This window comes from Choloepus didactylus, chromosome 3, assembly GCF_015220235.1.
Source record: "Choloepus didactylus isolate mChoDid1 chromosome 3, mChoDid1.pri, whole genome shotgun sequence".
Lineage (NCBI taxonomy): Eukaryota > Metazoa > Chordata > Mammalia > Pilosa > Megalonychidae > Choloepus > Choloepus didactylus.
In genome coordinates, this window is record NC_051309.1 from 40,277,056 (window position 1) to 40,299,985 (window position 22,930).

Sequence of the window (22,930 nt, forward strand, 5' to 3'; positions counted from 1 at the left end):
ATAGACAGATCCTTCTTTTCCCAGACAGACAAGTCCTTTAAACAGAATTCTTCTTTAATTTTTACAAAAGTCATTCAGCATTCCAATCTAAGATCCAAGAGACCGTCTTCTCTAGCCAATAGAACTTTCTGCAATGATAGAAATGTTCTTTATCTATACCACCCAATATGGTAAACACTAGCTGCCTGTGCACTGAGCACTTGAAATGTGGCTAGAACAACTACAGAATTCTTAAATTTTATTTTAAATTTAAATAGCCACAGGTGAAAAGTGGCTACAAAGACCACATAGTTCACTGGTTTCTTTGTCGGTAAAACAGGGATAACAGTATCAATTTCATGAGGAGATTTTTATGATGATCACAGGTATCTATCAGCAAAATGTTTAAAAGACTAGAACACAGATTAACTGTTAGCTACTGTTACTATCTTCACCATCTTCTTTCTTTTTCTAAATTTCTCTTGGTTCCCTTCCCCAAGGTCACCCATGACTGGCTGAGAAGCCAACAACAGACTTTTCTGCTCTGTTTCTCCTTTTTAAAAAAGACCCCTGAAGGGCTTCTAATTTCAGGAGAAGGGGACAGAGCTCCCCAAAGGCATGACTGCAAGACCTAGTGATGAGAAAGCTATCAGAGCCCCTGGCTTACAGAATTCATGAGCCCAACTCTTCCAGCTATTTCCAGAACATCTTCCACTCCTCTGAGCCTGGAGGTCACCAAAGAAACCTCACCCAAAAGCCACTTCTCTCCCCCACTCAGCAACATCAAACAAAGTGAATTAACTTACATTAATCAGTAGCATTGGCTGAGCAATTCCTGTATGCCTGGCCCTGGACTCCACACGTTATGGAGTCCAGGAATTGTTACGGCCATGCCATGAAACAGGTAGCTCCATTTCCAGTGAGAAAACAGGCATACAAAGCTGAAACACATGGCCCAGATCCCAATACTAGTGAGTGGCAAGCTGGGATTTGATTTACTGCTGGCAGCCTGACTCCCGGGCTCAGGTTTAACCTTTTCTTTTAGCTTCAACCACCCTGCCAGTCCACTCCTCCACAACTCAGTGTTCAGGCTGAGATTGTTTCACTGAAGTTTTTAGGGCAGACTCACAAGTCCTCATGCATGCTTTTTACAAACAGTAAGAAAGATGAAAGGGATAAATGCTACTCAAGCTAGAACAGAAAGAGAGTAAGATGAAAGCTAAGTTAGTGTATCGAGTCATTCAGGGCTTTTCTTTTTATTTTTTTAACAAGACATTTTCTGAAACTAAAATCTCCAAACCAAGAAGCATTCACTTTTGCTTGTAAACTGCTTCAAAATATTTAGTGAAAAGAATAATATTCTTACTGGAGTATCTTAGAATTGGGGTACACCAAAGAAAACTAGTTTCCAAATCAATTAAAGGAAACTTTCAGCACTGGTTTGCTAGCTCCAGCCTTTTACAAATCTCAGTTTACCCAGAAATGACGAGAAGATTACGTTTCATTTGGCCTACAGGGTTTCATAAGAAAATTTAATAAGCTGCCAATGTTTAAAAACCAGTGGTGATTTCACATTTGAAAAGCTGAATTTCTGCCTTTTTTCTGAGTAAGAATATCTAGCTTTCCATCTTATGGGAATGCAAGCCCAACAGACGAGTAATGTGATTTTTAGTTTGCCACAATCCCCACCAATTCACATTGCCTCATATGTAATCCTCGATCCTCAGGCAGGCCAAGCCACGGAGGCGCATGAGTGTGTGGCTTCTTTACAAGCAGCTCTGAACAAACAACAATGTTTAGTCCCCTACAATCCTACCAGTTCCGGGAGAGCCTTCTCATTTTCCTGCTAAATGTCATTCCTATTCTACCACAGTGTGGAGACACGGAAGGTCCCCTGGCTCGATAGATTATACAGTGGGCCATTTCCCAAACTCTGGAAGCCTAAAGGTGGGCACCAGGCTGGGAAAAGGCCAAACCTTTGCGTGCCTGAAGGCAGGCAGCAATTTAGATAAGGGAATAGTCTCTGGGCTCCTGCTGGGCTCCTTCCATGCTCCTGTCTCCTGCCCCTGCTGTTTCCCATCTAGCCCCAAAGAAATTGTCCCTTGAGATTAAAGACATGTAAACACACCTTATGGCTTTAAAAAAAATGTACCCTCCCTGAAATGCCTGAAAACAGTCAGGTAGGAGACTACCTTGTATGCTATAAAAACCTGTAGAAATGAGTAGAATAAAACTGTCTCTTGCAGGAACACAGAGGATGGAGTGGGCTCCCTTCTTTCACACCACAGACCCAGGCAGGCTCTCATTACCTTCTGCCCCTGCTGTCAACTCACCTGCTACTCTGTGCCACTGTGTTCTCTCTTCATGGGTGTCACAGGCATCTCCCCATTGACGCTGTCAGTCCCACTAACAGACATCAAACTTCTCCGCTCCTTCTGATTAGATTTGTGTTCCACTTTTGTAACTCTAAACCTGAGGGGGTAAAGAGGAGACTTGGTTACTTTGCTTCTTTCTTTTGTTTTGTTTTGTTTTTAACTATTTATCTTGAAAATCTTTCAAATTTACAGGACAGTTGCAAAAAAATAAGACACCATACAGAGAACTCCAACATACCCAGATACCCAGATCCACCAATTTTAACATTCTGCCACATTTGCCATACCATTCTGTCTGCCTATTTATCAACCCATTTTCTGAACACTTGAGTGTAGTTTGCATACATCAAGCTCCTTGAACACTTAATACTTCCATGTACATTTCTGAAGAACAAGGATATTCACTTACATAACCACCTTAAGTACAGTTATCAAGTTCAAAAAATTTAACATTGACAGAAAACTTACAGTCTATATTCCAATTCTTTTATATATCTAATGTATAATTTAAGCCTTTTCTCCTCCTTTGCTAGAGAAGATCCCATCCAGGACCATGTATTGCATTTAATTATCATTATCTCTTATATTGCTCTCTTTTTTTTTTTTATTTTAATTGTGGGAACAAAAATACAACATAAACTTTCCCATCTCAACCACTTCAGAGCACACCATTCCGTGGGATTAATCACCTTCACAGTGTTGCAATATTCTCACCATCTTCCATTAACAAAACTTTCCCACCTCCTCAAACAGAAACCCTACACCCATTAAATACTAACTCCCCATTTCCCCTGCCCTCCCTCACTGCTGGCAACCTGTACTCTAATTTCTGCCTCTACAGCTTGGCACATTCACTGATATTTTCTTTGTAGTTACCACGGGGTTTAAATTTAACATTCTAAATTTTTACCAATCTTGTTTGCTCTGACACCAATTTAACTTCAATAATACAAACTATGTTCCTATGCCTCTGCATTCCCCCACCTTTATATATATATTTCTCATCACAAATTACGTTTATACGTTATGAGCTCCAAACCACTGATTTATCATTACATTTATGCATTTATGTTTTAGATCCTGTAGGAAGTAAAAATGGAGCTAAAAAACAAAAATACAATAGTACTGGTATATATTTACATGTCATTACCCTCACAGGAGATCTTTATTTCTTCCTGTAGCTTCAATCTATTCTCTATTGTCCTTTCCTTTCCCCTGCAAAACGTGATCGTCTCTTTCAGGGCCAATCTAATAGTGATGAACTCCCTCAGCTTTTTGTTTATCTGGGAATGTCTTAATCATGCCCTCATTTTTGAAAGACAGTTTTGCTGGATACAGAATTCCTGGTTGGCATTTTTTGCTTTCAGCACTTGCTTTCATGATTTCTGATGAGAAATCATCACTTAACCTTATTAAAGCTCAGTTTTATGTGACACATTGCTTCTCTCTTGCAGCTTTCATAATAATCTCTTTATCTTTGGGTTTTGAAAATTTGATTATAATATGCCACCACACAGTTCTATTCAGGTTTATACTATTTGAAGTTTGTTGAGCAACTTGGAAGTGTATATTCATGTCTTTCATTAAATGTGGAAAATTCTCAGCCATTAATTTTTTGGATATTCTCTCTTCCTCTTTCTTTCTTCTTCTGGGACTCCCACAATGCATATCTAGAGATATGCCTGAAGGTGTCCCACAGTTTTCTCTCAGGCTCTATGCACTTTTCTTCGTTCTTTCTTCTTTCTGCTCCTCAGACTAGATGACGCCAATTGTCTTACCTTTAAGCTTTCTGATTCTTTCTCCTGCCAGCTCCAATGTGCTACTGAACCCCTCTACGGAATTTTTAATTTCTGTGACTGTGGTCTTCAGCTCTATTTGGCTCCTTTTCATATTGATATTCTTTTTGTTTCATCTGTCGTTTTCCTGATTTCCTTTAGTTCTTTGTCCATGTTTTCCTTTAGGTCTTTGAACATATTTAGGATCATTTTCTTTAAGTCTTTCTCTGTTATGTACCAGATCTAGTCCTCCTCATTGATGGTTTTCTAATCCTTTAAGCCTATCTTTTGCATGGGCCATCTCTTCCTGTTTCGTGTATATTTCGCAACCTTTTGTGGAAACCTGGCCATTTTGATATTTTAGTGTGTTACTGCTGGAATTTAGATTCTGAGGTGTCTGTGCCTTAAGCTTATATCCAGCTAGTATTATGGAAGAGCTTTCCCTGAATTGCCAGGAGCTAATGAGCTAATGGAGGAGGAGGAGGAGGAGGAGGGAAGAAAAAAAAAACAAAAAACAAAAAACAAAAAACACCTTTCAGTCATTGCAGACTGACCTGGGAAAGTGTCCTCCTTCAGGGTTTATCCATACAGTGAGTTTAGAGAATAGCTCCAAGCCAAAGCTTCTGGGCCTCTCTGATCCTTTCTGTGCATGCATCTTGTCTTGAGCTGCACATGTGGCCCTAGAAATTCCCCCCTTTTCACAGTTCTAAATGACCCCTCTTTTCTGCTTTCTCAGGGTCCCAGGCACTACACTGTATTGTTCTATAGTCAGCAATCCCTTACCCCAGGCAGCACCATTTGACTGCTCTCCCCCAGCATTCTGTAGGAGAGCTCTGCAAGCTGCGTACTATATGCCAGAGCCAGTTCTAGGACGGCGAGTCCCTTCAGCCACTACCAGACAGATGAGCCAGACTGTATTCTCCAAGTATGTGTACAATGCCTTTGGAACTGTGACCAGCGATCCAAACTGTGTGCACAGGCCAGCTCCACACTGAGGAGGCAGCCAGGATACCAGGAGAGCCTACTGCTTTTAAGCAACCTTTCTCTTGATTCAGCACTCGCCCTGTTACTGCAGTCCTTTATTTTCGGGAGCTTAGAGAAAGATGTTTTTGCCAGTTTTTGCTGTTTGTTCAAAGCTTCTGTTGGAGGACCCTGAAGCATCTCCAGTAGGTTTTGTTTTTGAAGTGAAACAGGGTTTCCAGACGATCTCAAACTAACTCAGCCAAAAGTTAGAGCAGCAATAAATGGGACATTCCACCCGGCAAATACCCCTGCCTCCACCGACATTCCTAGCTGATTTATACTCAACCACATTTCAGACTATGCTGCATAATTTATAGAGCAATTAAAATGCATAAAAAGACACAGGTACTCAAACATTAAACACTCTTAGATGTGTGGTTTTTTTACAATGACATAAGCTTTAGCATCTGTTTTTTTTTGTTTGTTTGTTTTTTTAACCACAGATAGCCCATAAAAGCATGACTAGTTTGCAACTTAGACTGACATAACCAAATGTTCCCTGGAGAACTACCTTGCCCAAAGATACACTGTCAGATATCCAATCTCAATACACATAACCAGAGGAGCCATGCATTATTATGCATTTTATCAGCATTAGTGGGTAGTGGGGGGCTTTAAGTTGGCTTGTTTTATGGTTTTTTAAAAGGCAAATTTGGGTTAATGTTCATCAATGATTAAGGAAAATGTTAAGGAAGTTAAGGAAGATATTTTCATTAAGAATTGAGGAAGAAGTTAAAGAATTTCACAATTTGACTGTTTTTCTAGTAAATTATCACCAAGCCGCTAAAGTCTTCCATATTAGCTTTGCTCTATTTCTCGTCTTAATTTCACTTTACACTATGTAAAATAAACTCTGCTTCTCTGTCCAAAATGAGATCATCCACCATGTGGAGGAGGAAAATTCTGAGGAAGTGAGCAAGAAGGAGCAGGGGAAGTCATGAACACAAATCTATTCTGTGGAACTGGAAGACTCTCTAGGGCAATGCATGTGGAAAAACAGCCTGTAGTAATCAGATGTTCATACTATCCCATATTCAAGAAAGAGAGCTGGATTTGGGATATTTTAAAAAGCCATGTTGAATGTGAATTGAAAAACTCAAATTTTTTTTTAATCCAAATACACTTTGTCCCAACAAGCTCTAGGTTCTCAACAAATGCTGTATTTATAAATTCCCATGACGCCGCTGCTTAATAAAACAGGATTGTCATGAGCGGTATTGTTTAACTCTAAGTGGCAAACAGCCCTGCAGTGTTTTCTTTGTTGCTTGTGAAACATAGGATGAAACTTGGCCAAAGTAAAATAATAATAATAATAACAACAATAACAACTGCATTTCTTGAGGGCTTAAGTGCCAAAAACTGGTCTGAGACTGAAAGTCTTCACAACCCTCTGAGGTGAGTGTTATTGTCATCCCTATTTTATAGAGGGGGAAACTGAGGCGTGGAATGGACATAATAGCTTGTAAGCAGTACATCTCACATCTCATCTAGCAAAAGCCACATCTTTGAATTCTTCTTTTGTTGGAAAAATCCAGGACTCCAACCAGAAAACATTGTAAGCAGCCCAGAGATAGGACCTGAGCTAGGCTTAGGAGAACATACTTTATATTTAATAAGTAAGTGGCTTTAGAGAACATACTCTGTATTTAATGGGTAAGGACAAATCCAGACAACAGAGGAATGACGCCACACACAGACTAAAAGCATCCGAGGGATCTTACCTGCCAACAGAGAGCACGGTGACCTCTCCTTGGCGCCTTGGTCGGCCCTCCTTGGACTTGTTGGTGGGTTTTATGAAGTGCCAACGTTTGTGCCTACACCGCTGACAAACGTCCTTCTCAACAACACCACCCACTGTGTGCAAATGGTGGCCACAGACGTGCTTCCCAGGGGTGCCCCCTGGTGACAAGGGCCCGGGGCTCATGGGTGGGCTCCCAGGAGTGCTGGGGGTCACGGGGCTAAGGTCGAGGGGAAAAGGAAAATGCAGAACTGTTAGTTAAAGGAAACATCAGCTAGAGCAGTCTCGCCCCCAGTAATGTAAGGAGCAGGTATAAGACCCTCCCCACCCCACAACACACACAAAGCCTCCTCCAATTATACAACAGTCTTTGCAAACTATTCTCAAGCAGTGAGCACCCTGCTTTCATGGCCATGCAATTTGACAGTTCCTTTTAAACAACAATAATATGATTTATCATTTCTAGAATGGACTTAATTGGCTAGAAATAAGCAACTGCTTCTAATGATGATATACTGTTAGACTTTAAGGTATTAAGTCTCTTTCTAAATGACTGATCTCCCTTTTTATGCAATTACACTAACTAATTTCTCACAGTTAACAGACTGTCTGCCTGGACCTCTGAGCAAAGAGATGCTCTGAACAAATGTGTCCTACAGGAGAGAAAAACTTAAACTTCAATCAAATTATCAAGATGCTTTAAAGTGGTCAGAATATTTGATCTGATCTGGCTATTGGATCAAAGGAAGAAAGCTTTTAGGTCAGGATATCAACATCAACAGTAATAGTCCAAAGGGATGCTCATGATAGTGGTAACAGCAATAACAAAAATAGCTAACACTGTTCTAAGCATTTTACATATGTTAATTCAAGTAATCCTTACAAAACCCTAGAAGGTTAAAAATGAGGACAATGAGGCTCAGAGAAGTTAAGTAACTTGCTCAAGGTCATACAGCTAAGAAGTGATACATCTGGTATCCACCCCTAAAAAATCTAAATCCAGTGCCTTTCCCACTATACTACAGTGCTTTAGAAACAGGAGAGACCACTTTGATTAGCTAGAATAAATCTGACCAGACCATCCAAAATATAGAAGCAGAAGTACACAGGCCAGATGTCAGCTACTTTCAAAAGGTACCTCAAAGTTCTAGTCCACTAGAAAAGGAGGAATTAAACCAAGACAGGGCCAGACTGACCAGGAATCAGCCCTCTGACGCACGCACGGGGGTGTAAGTGGAGTGGCATGTCACTGCATGTCATGTGGAAGGCTTGTGGTATTAGAATTAGCTTTCGTGCAGCTGAAAATTAGCCCACCTGCACACTTGACAAGAAATGCATTGCATAGCTGTGGAGAGAGTCTCAAACATAACAGACAGATGTTTTCTCTGGTGCTCCCTAGGGATGTCCTTTAAATTGTTACAATAAAAACATGCAGCAGCAGCTTCCAGGATTATTAACACCACATATTAGAATGCTGAATGCAAGAGTTTAACAACTTTGGTTCAAGAAATATTTATTAAGTACAGGTTGTGTATAAGACCCAGAGGCAAGTGCCACAAGATGCCCACAGATGACTGAGACAAAGACAACCAGGTATCTGTGGTTAGGGTTGGAATGTAGGACAACTCACAGCTCCTACTTCTCTATGAACTACATCACCAAAACTTCCTGAGCCAACCTTCCTGTGGTCTCCTCCTCTCCAACCATTACCAGGAGTAAAATGCCAATCTAACAAGGTCATTTTGGCAAACACATGCTAAACATCTAGAACACGCTGGCAGCACTACCCAAACCATACACAGTATTTCCAGATTCCTGGGCTGTCACCTGGGCCCACCCAGCTTGTCTGGCCTCATCTTGCTCTAGCCACAGCACACCCTCTGGCCCCTACAGTCCCACACTTTCATATGCTCCAGAGCCTTTTCCAATGGACTTTCTTCTCCCCATTACTAGCCCTCACCTCTTATCTCCACCAGGTGCATACCTGGTCCAGGTGGCATTTCCTCTGTGAACCTCCCCTGACCTGCTGGCCCCACGGAGCCCCCAGAGCATCCCATCTCAGAATCTCCCACAGCACATTCACACTCTCCACCATGAAGCCTCATACACCATCTCCATTCCCCACTAGACTGTTCTTCATTGGCAAGCTCTGTGAATGCCCAGCTCTAGCACAGTACCCTGCATACAGTAGGCATTCGATAAGTGCTTCTTGTTGAAAAAATGAAAAACTATGTAGAAATTCAGTCATCTGTAATTAATTATGCAGGAATATAGTGCTGAACAGCCATAACCCTAAACGGGTACTACAAAAATAGAACTTAGCAGGTGCTCAAAACCAGCCTGGTGGTTCATTTAATCATCATTGCTCATGGAGCTCCTCCAATGACTGAAGAGCTTGGTATCCCTTATTATTACCAAATGTAATTGGAACTATGGTTAGCTCTACTTTATAGATGATGAACTTGAGCTCAGAGGGATCAGTCACCTTGCCCAAGAATAAGCAGTCAATGAGTGGTGGAGGAAAGACATGACCAAGGTCTCCCAATTCCAAGGCTGTGCTCTTAACTTCTATGCCTTCCTCCCACTACTATTTTCCAACCCAGCAGTTCTGAACTGGGGACGATTCTGCCCTCAGAGGGCACTGGGCAATGTCTGACACACATCTCAGGTTGTCATAACTTGGAGGGTGGTGGAGGGGAAGAAGTACTACTGGCATCTGGTAAGTAGAGACCAGGGATGCTGATAAACATCCTCTAGTACACAGGACAGCCCCACCCCCACCCCAAAACAAAGAACTATCGGCCCAAAATGTCAATAGTGCTAAAGCTGAGAGCCCTGCTCTAACAGAACAGCATTTCCCATGTCACCATACTTGAGCAAATAACAAAAAATGTCCCATATCAAAAGGGGGAGGAGCACTCACCTTTCAGGATCACACACGCTGTTATCTGCTACCATTGCCTTTAAAACATCAGCATTTGCTAAGGAAAAAAAATTAAAGAATTGGAATGAATAAGATGAATAATCATGGATTTATTACATCAGGAAAGCAGCAAACAACCTGACTGAATTCCTTCAGTTCACAGATTAGGTCCTAGGGCCCTGGAGAAGGGAGGGTCTTGCTCAAGGCAATCGGGCAACATGGCACCAACTGTGAATAACGTTCACCACACAGGAATTTAACAAGAATGACAAAGAATTTATCTGAGTTTCCTGGGGTCCCACCCACACCAGAGAACAGGAAAATTGATTCTAGTTGCAACACAGCAGGCTAAATGCTATAGAGCTTTGCTTTTCTACAGCAACATACTTGGAAGAAAACATTTCTTCCCGTCCTCTCAAACCAAAGGAGAATTTATATACTTTCACTTTATTGCATTTAGTTCTTTTTGATAAATATAGGAGAGCTTAAATAAATAAACTAAATAAATATGGTATGGCTTAAGAGATGTGTATTCTAACTTGCCCTAAACTCAGGATACCCATATAGTATCAAGAATACCCCAAATAATATCAGGGTGGGACAGGGTTAATTTTCCAGAAGGGCCATTTGGCTTAGCTCTTCTTCAGGACCACACCCACAGCCTAGAAGGACCTCTTGAAATTCCAAGTGTGGACCACTTATTATCTAATATGAATTGACTTAAGTTAGATGTCTAATATTGATTTTTTTTAAAAAATTCCAATTTGTAGGGGAGACTAGACTGTCAACAAAAGCAAACTGAATTGGAGATTCTTGATGTGCCCCCCACACCATGCTCTTTTTGCATGTAAAGTGGTCAAGCTGGCAGGGTACAAAACCGATGGGAATGCTCAAGTTTCTCTTGGATATTTAATTGGCAAGGCCAAATACTACTACTGACTCCTAACCTTTTCCATTGATTTTTAAAGCACTGATCTCATGACTAACCACAGTGAATTCTCTGGAGAAGAAAGAATTAAAAAAATCACTATTGATCATGTGAACCGAGGCCAACACTTAACATCTCAAACGACATCCCTGGAAGAGGAAAATTTACTTTATGCGGGACACGACAGACTGAACTGGGTCTGCATGAAGAGCTGCTATTAAGAATTAACAGTTAAGTGTGCGGCGTTTATCAACCTTTTATTATTAACCCCCTTAGAAGTCCTTTTCCAACATTTTCCTAATCACCCTCCAATGAAATTATATCACATATACACACTATATGAACTATATGTATATCTGTACATTATAAAGAAAAAGAGTAGGACGTTCTCACACACACAACCCCTCCGATCAATTTTCACTCCTGTAGAATGGAGGAGATATCACTCCCACCCGCATCCTTGAGAAGATAAGGTTTTTTGAGTTTTTGTGTTTTTTTAAGGATTAACACAGCATATCATCCTTTTCTAAAAGAAATATTTTCTTTGCCCTTCAGAACTATCTGTGAGAAGGCTCAAATGCATTCTGAAACATGATCTGAATAAGACTCTTATTACAAAAAGAAGTACTGAAAACTGATGGATGGTATCTTCTCCCATATAAGAGAGAAGGCAAATTACCCTCTGTAAGACAGATTTAAGTATAATCTAGTTATGTCAGTCATTTTCCCTTTTGCTTAATATTTAAGATTCAGACAAATAACTTTCTTTCAGATAATGGATTTGAGGAGTATATGGTAAATTGACAGTTTACTCTTATACTCTGCCATCATTTACCAAACTTCAAAAGTATAAACAGAAAGAAAGAGGTCAACCAGAAAAGGATAAACTAATAGCAGTTTTAAGAATTTTTTTATAAGTAAAAGTTTAAATAGTTTCCTGAGAAAATTAATAACTTATAAAATGATGACTTCCTTCAGAAACTCAAACTATAAAGCAATCCCAGGAAGATAAAACATATTAAAATCATAACCAAAGTTTATTTTGTAGACTCATGCTTCTACATATTCGATTCCTATAACTTGCTCTCATCTCTCACAAATAATTAGTAAACAGGCCCTCTGTTTGCTCTAAGTCTGACAAGAGGATTCAAATCTCTATGCAAACATCATGCACACCCACCCTAAGGAGGGTGGCCACATGGGACCAACATGTACACACACACACACACACACACACACACATGCGTGCAGACACACACACAATCCAGTTTCTGGGTTAAACTCCAGTCCACACCAGAGAGTAAACTTCACTACTCTGTCCCTTGGGAATATTTGTAGTTTCCTTTGATGAGAAGACTTTCTAACATAACACCGTCATTAGGACTTAAACACATGCTTTATTTTGGTTGTTAAATTACTAGAAAAGAGCAATAATCTAATTAAGTTCTCCTGAACATACATTTTCTCCTTGCATATCACTCCTATCTCCAGTAAGATGGTTTTCCCTACATTTGTCAACATTCTGAGAGCTTGGCATTCTTTCACAGGCTTCCACGGAATGGAAGGAGTCAGGAGTCAGTTACGGGGCAAGAAAACCCATCAATAGCAAGAGAAATTTTCTAGTGGCCAGTAATTCCCAGAAAATGCTTCCTCTCTTCTTTCCTGAATTTCTGCCTGAATGGTATAGATAAAGCAGTCAAAATCAGGCAAGAAAATGACCTGTTCTCTCTCCTGCAACTATTCTCTGCAAGGTTTTCCTTACACTCGGGGAAATTTCCCAAGCAAGAACTACTATTGCCACAGCCACAAGTTGAGTGCCAGGTATGTGCTAGTCATTGTCTAAAAGCTTCACAGACCTTACCATGTTTGACTCTTGCCACACCCTGACTGTAGGTAGAATTAGCATCCCCTTTTTACAGATGAGAAACTGCGGCCAGAAGATTCTAATCTTCTGGCCGGCTCACACAGCTGGAGACTGGCAAACCTGGACATAAACCCTGGTCTGACTCAATGTGGGTGCTTTTAACCCCGATGCGCTCCTTCCTACTCCTTCCATGACCAAGTCTCTACACAAACAAGCACAGATTTAATAGCTCACAGGATATTAGCATATGAACTCTCAGAAATAACCCTCACAGCATGTTTCAGAAACCCACTCTGATAGTAATTTATAAAAGAATACTTTCTTTCTTGACCAAAAGGGGGATGTGAAAGGAAATGAAATAAGCTTCAGTGGCAGAGAGAATCCAAAAGGAGCCGAGAGGTCACTCTGGTGGGCACTCTTATGCACACTTTAGACAACCCTTTTTAGGTTCTAAACAATTGGGGTAGCTGGTGGTGGATACCTGAAACTATCAAACTACAACCCAGAACCCATGAATCTCAAAGACAGTTGTATAAAAATGTAGCTTATGAGGGGTGACAATGGGATTGGGAAAGCCATAAGGACCACACTCCACTTTGTCTAGTTTATGGATGGATGAGTAGAAAAATAGGGGAAGGAAACAAACAGACAAAGGTACCCAGTGTTCTTTTTTACTTCAATTGCTCTTTTTCACTCTAATTATTATTCTTGTTATTTTTGTGTGTGTGCTAATGAAGGTGTCAGGGATTGATTTGGGTGATGAATGTACCACTATGTAATGGTACTGTAAACAATCGAAAGTACGATTTGTTTTGTTTGACTGCGTGGTATGTGAATATATCTCAATAAAATGAAGATTAAAAAAAAAAAAAGAATACTTTCTGCCATAATGTAAATTGAGCCCTAAGTAAGAATGTCACAAAAGGATCCCTCTGCCCAGCATAAATAATCAGGAATGTTTCAGAAATAACTGCAGTCTTCTCAATTTTTGGTATAATAACAGACAGTTTCAGGGTCTGGCAGCTGAGCTATGGAATTGCAGACACTTTCTGAACTCTCATACAATGCAAGGACACTCCAATGACCATCCAAACACTATTCAACTTAGCTCTTTGTAGGCAAAACACATCAAAAGATGGCACTGTGGTGATGCCAAATCTGGGGGTTAGGAGGAAAATAATCAGTGTGCAGGTCAGCTGATAAATCCATCCTCCAAGAGATATTTATCTAAACTAAAACTAATCTGCAACAGTCACAGTCTGATGTGTTTAAATCATAAATAAGAATGTAACCATGAGTACAGATCAAATATTACCCCATTTGCCCAATTAAAAAAGTAAAGCAGGAAACCACTCCTATATCACGACTACAAATATTTAAAGCAAGTGACCATAGACAAAGAAAGCCTAAATAAACATGGGAAAATGAGGTGGAAGGATTATGCTTAATTTCATTCCTTTGGGTTTTTTTTTTAATTTTTAAAGAAAAATTATGCTATTGTGAGTTTACAACTTTAAAAAATTAGAACGTTAAAATAAATATTAACTCCAATCGATGAGGAATGGAAAATATCAATAAGAAATTCTAAATTGATATTAAGCACAGTCTCTGTTAATGACAGAGCCAAAGACAAGATTAAAATGCATTTGTCCGAAAAAAGTAAAGGATTTCAGTCTCAAAGCCAAACTCAAAAATACTAGGTTATTAAACAAGTATGTGCCTGATCACCCAGCTGTTTTTTTTTTTTTTGCACAGGCTGGAAGCTAGAGTGTACCACAGCTGGAAAAGGGATGTCCTGTGAGAGCAGTTCTCCAAGGGGCTACACAAAGAAGCAGAGTCACCACCTGTCCTCACAGGTCACTGAGAAATCACAGGTAGAGAGAGGAAGGGGGAAACAGATAGAGAATAAGGCAGAAGGGGAAACTATTGGGGACTGCAGGAAAAAGAGTGAAACTACCTGGGTTATCACTGTGAGGAATCTACTGGCTTCTGTTAGACGAGAAGGGGGTAATTGACACAGTGGAAACACAAATGCCACTTACCAATAGGAAAATGACCCAATATTAAAAAGAAAAAAAAAATGTCCCATTTACCCATGAGTGTGGGAGGTAAGGGAGCTATATAAAATCTCCCTTACACCTACAGCCTTTAGGGATAAAGAAAAGCTCAGAGGCAGGTTTGAGATCACAGAAGATTATTAACAATGACCCACATAAAAGCAAAAGCACCAGCAGCCACCACCCTTGCCCAGGGCCCCAAAAGCTGCTTCTGGGTGTAACTAAGCGAAGAGACCCACTGCCGGTGACATTCTGCTGGCTGTGACCTCACACAAGTTTCTTAACACGTGGGCCTTTTCCCTCATCTGTAAAATGGGTGTGATAATGGGACCTATCTGCAAGGTAGCTGTGAGAATTTAATGGATTCATGTTTAAAGAGTTCTGTAAACTACCCCAGCTATATACTTTACCTCCTTGAATAGAGTAAGTTAAGCTTGCCTCTTTCATGCTACCCAGAAAGAGGCAGCATGCTCAGTGGTTAAGAACATACTCTGGAATCAGAATGCTTGGATTCACATTCCAGCTCTGGCACTGGCCAGCTGTGCAACTTCGGGCAAGGGAGTTAAGTATTCTAGGCTTCAATTTATCAACAGTGAAATGGAAATAAAATATCCAACTGTTAGAGTCGTTACTACATGGAAAGTCCTTAGAAGGCCTGACACATGGCAACACTCAGCAGGTTCTATGAAGTCTACACATAAGATACTCTAGGTCTTGGTGAAGTTTTCCCAGTTGACTTATTTCAGTTGCTCCAACTGTTCAGTGACCCGCTTCATCCAGCAGTCTCTAATTTAGCAGCTGCTCCAGCTCTCTGACACCCAGGCCCCAAAGGCCTACAAGCTCCCCAAAGTCAGGCGAAAGCAATTTCATAGGTGAACGGCCCAGGTCTAGTGAAGGGGCCTTTCATGGTTATTCTGTGCCCTTCTGTAGTGGCTGAAGCTTCTATGCCAAGAACATATTTGTGTATTTATTGTGCAAATTAAAAAGCACTTTTTAATGTAAAAGAAGCATACATCATTGAGTACTCAAGAATAGTATCACTGAATATTGTCCCGAAGAAGGTCTCTGGAAGACAGAGAGCAAGATCCAGGTGTTGTGGTCTTTTTTGTTCTCATTTTAAATACCATTCTAATAAGTTTGGTTATCTGGTTTTATAGATCATAGCAAGTTGAAAGCTGCAAATCAGGAGAGGAAAGGCAATGCTATATGGCTGAAGGAACACTGCGTTTGGAACAGGACAGAAATGGGCCGCTTGATAACCATGTAAACTTAACCACTGGGAGCCTGCATTTCTTCATCTGTAAAATGGGTATAATAATGCAAACTATATAGGGATATTCTAAGGATTAAACGAGTTTACACATATAAAGCTAGAATTATGCCAAATACACAAATCATACTCTATAAAGAGCCATGAAAATTATGAACCATAAGAAACTGCTGCTTCTGTAAATCAAAAACAGTAGAATAAAAGTTGAATAGAGTCAAACACACTGACTAACAGTCTGGAGCCCTCAGCCTGGGCCCGTAGGAGCTCTTGCTGAACAGTGAGAATATGGGAGGAGGGAGCTCCCCAAGGGACCGCCAGGGGAGGAAGAGCAAGTACATGCTGATCGTATAGAGGCCTTTCGACTTCTGGGCAAATGGTTCAGCAGCATCAGTGCATACTGTGAGTTATCCCATACTAGAGCAAAGACAGATCCTGGGGAAAAGTTGTGTTTTTTTTTCAATTGTTGTGAGAAAAAGTATTGAACCCACAACTATCGAGTATGTGGGCAAGAAGTAACTTGTACCTGAACAGCTGCTGGGGGGATAATATCCTATGGAGGTACAACCAGTGTATTCAGAACAACAACCCTAACTTACCCAGTCAAGAGGCAATTAAGATGGGAGTTTACAGTACATTTCAGAGGGGGAAAATGCTTAAATCCATAAATGATAAACTTTTTAAAGATTTAATACTTAAGAGTATTAAAGCTTACTATACTAAGCATTTTATATGCATTATGTCATAACAATGCTATGAGGTCAATATGATTTCCTTCCTTTTACAGAGGAGGGAACTGAGGGTTGATATGGTAACACAACTGCCCCAAATCACACACAGCCGTAGCGGTGAGACTAGCATCCGGATGCCAGCCGCCAGCACCAGGGCAGGCTGTGCGATACTCAGACAACTGACTTAGATAACGTACTACGTGAAACCCTTGTGGTTGGATAAAGCACTGCGATAACTTCAGAAAAATGGACAGGGGAAGAACCCATACAAATCCTGACTCTTCAAAGTATAATAAAACATGAACATTTAGCTGTTCGGGAACACAAAAACATTCATACCTTCATTTTTCATGATGTAGTGGACAATCTGCCCAACTGTGTCACTATTCTCATTTATACTGTCATTCAATTCTGAAAGACAAAAGGGGAGGGAAGAACAGGTTACAACTGGCCACCTGCAAAAAGTCAATTACACCTTCAGTTTGGGAGCTCAAGAACTCACTGAACAGTCTCCGGAAAGCCTGGGGGATCAATCATGATGCTAAGGATCTGAGTCTCCTTCCTTTACCCCCAAGTGGCCTGATGCACAGCATGTCATGAATTTTCTTGGCATAAGAAGCATAAAAAAGTATCTGAGTTCTCCATCAATCTCTTCTCAAGTCCACACTGAGAAACAAGCTACTCCGAACACACTTCACTTTCCAAGACAACAATTTCATGCACTTTGACCAGTCCTGACCACTGTTATCTCTCTCTCATCATGTCCTTAAATCCTCAGGTGACATAAGAAAGCTAATTTTTAAAACAATCTCCTTGGCTTTTCTTTTCATCGCAGACTACCTATACAAATTTAGAGTTTTAATTCTTTTTTAAATTTACTATTCATCCATGTTTATAAGACTCTCCTCGCCTTTGAAATACACTTCTAAATTTCCTTAACTTTTGCCATGGTTATTTGTTTACAAACTCAGTTTACTTTCAGGGAGTATATGTAATTTCACTTTGAAAAAATTCACTCCACTCTGAAACCAGTCTGCATAATTTGTTTTAATAAAACAAGAAGGAAGAGGAAAGTCTGAAACACTCTGGTTCACAGAGAACAAATCACGGTAGACAACGTCCTATCCACTTGTTTGGAAAAGTGTTTCATCCCTCCAATGGTCAGTCTTCTTCCTACATTAATATGCACGTTTAGTTGGACAGTGTAGAAGCTGACTGTTAAGCCAACCAACTATGAAGGAGGCGAGGGGGAGGCTCCACTTGCTGTTGACAAACTCTCAGCTTTGGTTTGCTCATAAGCTTACACATGAGTCATCGTGCAACCCATGTTCTTTCTCTGTCTCAAAGGTCAGTGGGGGTGGGAAAAACCAACAGTCCAGGAAGCTTGCAAGGAATGAGGAACCGACCCCTACCCCACCTGCCAGGCCTGCTGGAAGGGTTACCTACTCCATAGGTCACCTCTCTGCACAAACTGCCCTTTGAGAAGCTGAAAGCATCATGACAGCTATTACTACCCAGCAAGGCCTGAGTCAGGAAACCACCCTCAGGGATGATTGGAAAAAACATCTGTGGAGGAAACGAGATTTCATCTCTCAGGCTTTTCATGTTAAGAGGAAAGGGTAGAACACCCTGAAGTTAACACTGAGGCATCAGTTCTTCACATACTTTTACTGCACTATTCACAATCATTTATTATATGAACATAAATTCCATTCACACAGATTTAAGATAAGATTCCCCAGGAAAAGTAAGAACAATGTGATACCTATTTATTTTTCCCATCATTCTTATGAGAATCTTATTCAATATTTACAGTAAGGATTAATATTTACTGAGCACCCACATGTGTCAAGAACCAAATGTACCTTCTCCCTAAATTTCCCAGTAACCCTACAAGGTAGAGATGATTGCCCTCATTTAAATTAAATTAAAACTAAATTTTTAATTAAATTTGAATTAAATTATACATAAGGAAACAGAGGCTCAGAGCTTATTTAACTTGCCCAAGGCCACATGGAAAGTAAGGGTGAATAATCTGGTAGGTATTTGATAACGTAACCAAGGTTTCAAATTCTAGGTATGAAAACTACAAAGTCTACACTCACACTACACCACACCACCTGTTATTAAAATGGATCATTTTGCCCCATAAAGATAGAAGATACATATGATCGGTTTCTTATTTAAAACTCCCCCCCCACTCACCCTCCTATAAAAAGAATCCAAGTTATTTACCTATCTTCTCAACTTTTTCTTCTTGGGCTTCTTGTTCGGCTTCTGTTGTACAACGATACCCTTTCTTCTTCAGCAGGTGGCAGATGAGGATGCCGAAGAGACCCATGATAAAGAACACGGGGACAAGCACGTATGCGATATACTCTGGGTGTCCATTCCCAGCACTGTTGGGCGACTGTGTAGTCTCTGTTCTAGAGTGCAGTGTGTGGCTGCCACCATTGTCTGCAGAAAGGAACGTCAACAGCTGTGTTAGATTTCTACTGGGGACAAGAGGAGCTGGACCACCCTCGGTAAGTCTTCATGTTAAATCGGAACCTGCTCCCCATCCACAGGCCATGCAGACTGGCTGGTCTGGGAGCACGTGGCACAAAGGGTGAGGTTTGGGGTAAAACCGTCTGAGTTCACATCCTGCCTCTGGCTACTTGCCAAGAGGGTGCCTCCACGGGTAATTTTTGTTTTAAACTTCTCCAAGTCAGCCTCCACTTCTTTCATCTGTAAAGTACCTTCTCATCCTTCTCATCTATAAAATGCGTACACAGTGTGGGATGAATGTACAGGGTTTTGATGGTGTGCCCAGCATAGAGTAAATCCATAAACATTAGATATTATTAGAGAATAGTACCTAGTGGTTAAGAGCCCAGACTCACAAGCCAGGGGTTTGCTTTCTGGCTCCATACTATGGGACACTGGGAAATCTGTGGCTGTTTCTTGTGAAGTATGTGTAATAATAGTACCTACCCACACTCACAGGGTTGCTATGAAGATGAAAGAAATTAAAAATAAAGTAAAACACTTAGAACCATGTCTGCCACATAGTAAATGCTCAATAAATGTTACATGCTGCTATTATTATTATTATAGCTTTCTTAGACTCCATCATAATTTGGGGTAATAAATGCCAGAAAGAACCACTTAACCCTGTTCTCACCCATTGTGTAGACACAACCACACCAGGTGGGGCCCTAATACAATACCATCAGTGGACACCTACGGATGTATAGAACCTGTGCCAACATCAAAAACCCAGAAGGTGGCTCAGGTCAGAACTGGTTTGGTAAAAAGAGAATCTGTTCCCATAGCAACCCTAAGCTTGTGGGGCAGACACTGCAGGATGTGAGCAAGTCAGGGGTGACCTTTATCCAGTAATCACTTTCCCTTACCTGCTGAGGCTCAGCATTCACCTCGTTTCTCCCTCTCCCGATTCCTCCTTCTGTTCTGCTCCTACCATCCTCCACCACAGACACACATCCCACTTTCAATCAGGGCTAGTGCTAGGATGGCAGCACTGAGAAGGGGGAGTAGGGTATCTTCTGAGACATTGTAGAGGATGAGCTCATTCACTCAACAAATATTTTTCAATTGTCTACTACATGCCAGGCATAGCTGTAAGCACTTGTGACATACCAGTGACTAAAACACACAAAGATCCCCTTCCTTGTGGAGTTTGTCCTAGAAGGCTTCAGTAAACTGACAGATCTACAGTATGAAGAAGAGGGACAGATCAGGAATAAGACTTGGGTCCAGGGGTGCCAACAGAAAAATAGAAGTGTGTGTTCACTGATCCAAATAAACATCTACTGCATGTCCATTATGTGCCAGGCACCATGCTGGGAGCTGGGCATGGAGAATGACGAACAACATACATGTGGCCCCTGCCTCCTTGGAGCTTTCAGGCTAGTGTTGACCATAGCCATTAAACAAGTCCACACCTGTGCAGATCATGAGACATGGTGAAAAATGCCTGGAAGGAATACATGGGGCACTAGAAGAGAAAATCACGGTGGGGTCCTATTTTATGACTTCAAGAATAGAGAACCTGGGAAGGGGGAATCTTTCAAAGAAGAGGAGAAACTTGCTTTTAGACATGTCAAGTTACTACATTAACATATATCAGAGTATCTGTGGGCCTGCTGTGCTGCCACACAGGTTCTGTAGGGGTCTATTGTGCGGAGCTGTGTCACCTCTATAAAGGAGAGTGAGGAGCAGCCAGCTGGGAGCACACAGCTATAACTTGCTGCCAATGAATATGACAAAGAAAGAACAGCCTGTGTGGAAAAAATCAACAAAGCACCATGCCATGGACACCAAATGAAGAGAAAATGATCTAATGAAGGATAGGATGAGAGCCAGAGTAAAAAATGAGATTTGACTGAAATGAAGTCACATTATGTAGGATACTCAGAGTCTGAAGTGATAAAATGAATATTCCTGTATCAGGGAAAGTCACACACACTACTTAAGAAACCTACAAACTGTAAAGCTAGAAGTAGTTAATTGTATGCTTTCTCAAGAGCATGCTGGTGAGAAAAAAAACCTGTGTGTAATGAGTACATGGGGACAAATATCAAGTATGAAATGACCACATTTCACTGCAGCAAAAAGTATCAAATAGAAGTCAAATGTGCAAACCAAAGGCCACAGAATGAAAAGGGCTACCTCCCTTTCAGATGGAAATATCCATTATCTTTAAGCATGAAAGAAAATAGTTGGTTTCTTAGGTTTTAAAAAGATTGAATTATTGTGTCACGCAAATGCCAGAACTTCGGATACCTTATAATTTTCTTTCGGATTTCTCCCAGAAGGATCAACATATGTAATATATGCATATGCAGGTAGATAATGAGAATTAGGATTTAACCTCGTCTTACTTTCAGCAAAAACCGCAAACATTTATTTAACTCCTTTTATAGTTTCACAATCCCCCCATGCCTCCGTGTTCCAGAAAAAGGCTTACTGCAAAGAAGGATGCTTCTCCATATGACTCAGATAAGACTCACTGGATGCCCTCTTTGTTTACTATGACAGGCCAGACACAGACCCTAAAATTCCCATTCTTCATCTCACAAATGACTAGGTGAACTACTGTTCCCACTGATGGATCCAACAAAATGCTTATTAACTAAACTTCGGTTAAGCTTCTCTCTGTCCTCCAGGCCCCTGAACTTCAAGGACACCTCTCAGAAAATAGGCTGCTTCAGCATAAAATATTCTCTGATCTACTATCTGATCATGCCACGCTTTCTTCCCACTTCCCCATACCTGGTTCTTTACCCTCTCTCTATAAAAGAAAACCATTTTTGCCTAACGGTTGAGATGCTTGCAGAACTTATGGTCAAAGAGTTCTCCCTACTGCAATAGTCCCCTCCCTCTATTGCAACACTGCCTTTACCTAACCCTTAAAAGAATCCTTTTGAATAAAATTTCTCCATGTTTGTTTTTTATATGACAAGTTCTAATAATTTCTATTTATTAATTCTTTTTAATAACAAATATTCCATGCTCAGGAATGAGTGAAGCGACTGAGGGAATTTTACTCAGAATCATCATCTATTTCAACCTGGAGGTAATAATACATTTCCTTTGGTGGTAGCAGGGAACAGGGATGAATGCAGAAGGGCTCAGAATTGGAGCAGAACTGCTCCCCTAAATCCAGGCTGCTGAGTATGCATCTTCGTCATTAATTTGACAACTAGCAAAATCTTGCAAATTCTGTATATTTACAGAGTTTTGTGTTGTTACCAACATATATCATTCACTTAATCTCATCAATATTCTATTATAGAATAACAGAAAAGCTGAAGAAGAAATGACTCTAAATTAATGAAACATGAATTACAGAGAAATGCAATATAGCAGAGGTTAAAAGCTAAGAATGCCTGGGTATAAATAAAAACTTAGCCATTTCTTGGCATGTCACATTGGGAAAGGAATTTAATTGCTCTATGCTCTGTTTCTAATCCATAAAATGGAATCAAGCTGATAGTACCTACCTATGATGACTGTAGGACTTGGCTTCAAATTCTTTGATATTGCTCTCAAGAGGGGAGATCTAAATCTCCTCCCCTTAAATATATGCTCTGTGCCTTGCCTGACCAATAGAATAGGTTGGAAGTGATGCTTTATCAGTTTCCAGGCCCTGGGCCTTAAGAAAATGGCAGCTTCCATTTCCTGTCTCTTGGGGCACTGGTTCTTGGAACCCAGCCACCTGCTGTGAGGAAGCCCAAGCTGACAGCATCAATTTGCCAGCCACATAAG

The 22,930-nt window shown here is 40.7% G+C and overlaps 1 protein-coding gene across 1 annotated transcript in view; it reads right to left on the bottom strand.

Moving 5' to 3' along the window:
* Positions 1 to 22,930, bottom strand: part of RELL1 (RELT like 1) — a 64,183-nt gene that overhangs the window by 18,803 nt on the left and 22,450 nt on the right. The window contains exons 2-6 of the mRNA XM_037829560.1: positions 18,896 to 19,117; positions 17,000 to 17,071; positions 9,814 to 9,871; positions 6,874 to 7,110; positions 2,313 to 2,451 (exon numbers count right to left, since the gene is read on the bottom strand). Coding sequence (XP_037685488.1) covers positions 2,316 to 2,451; positions 6,874 to 7,110; positions 9,814 to 9,871; positions 17,000 to 17,071; positions 18,896 to 19,117 — 725 coding nt within the window. The 3' untranslated portion in view covers positions 2,313 to 2,315. The remainder of the gene's footprint in view (positions 1 to 2,312; positions 2,452 to 6,873; positions 7,111 to 9,813; positions 9,872 to 16,999; positions 17,072 to 18,895; positions 19,118 to 22,930) is intronic.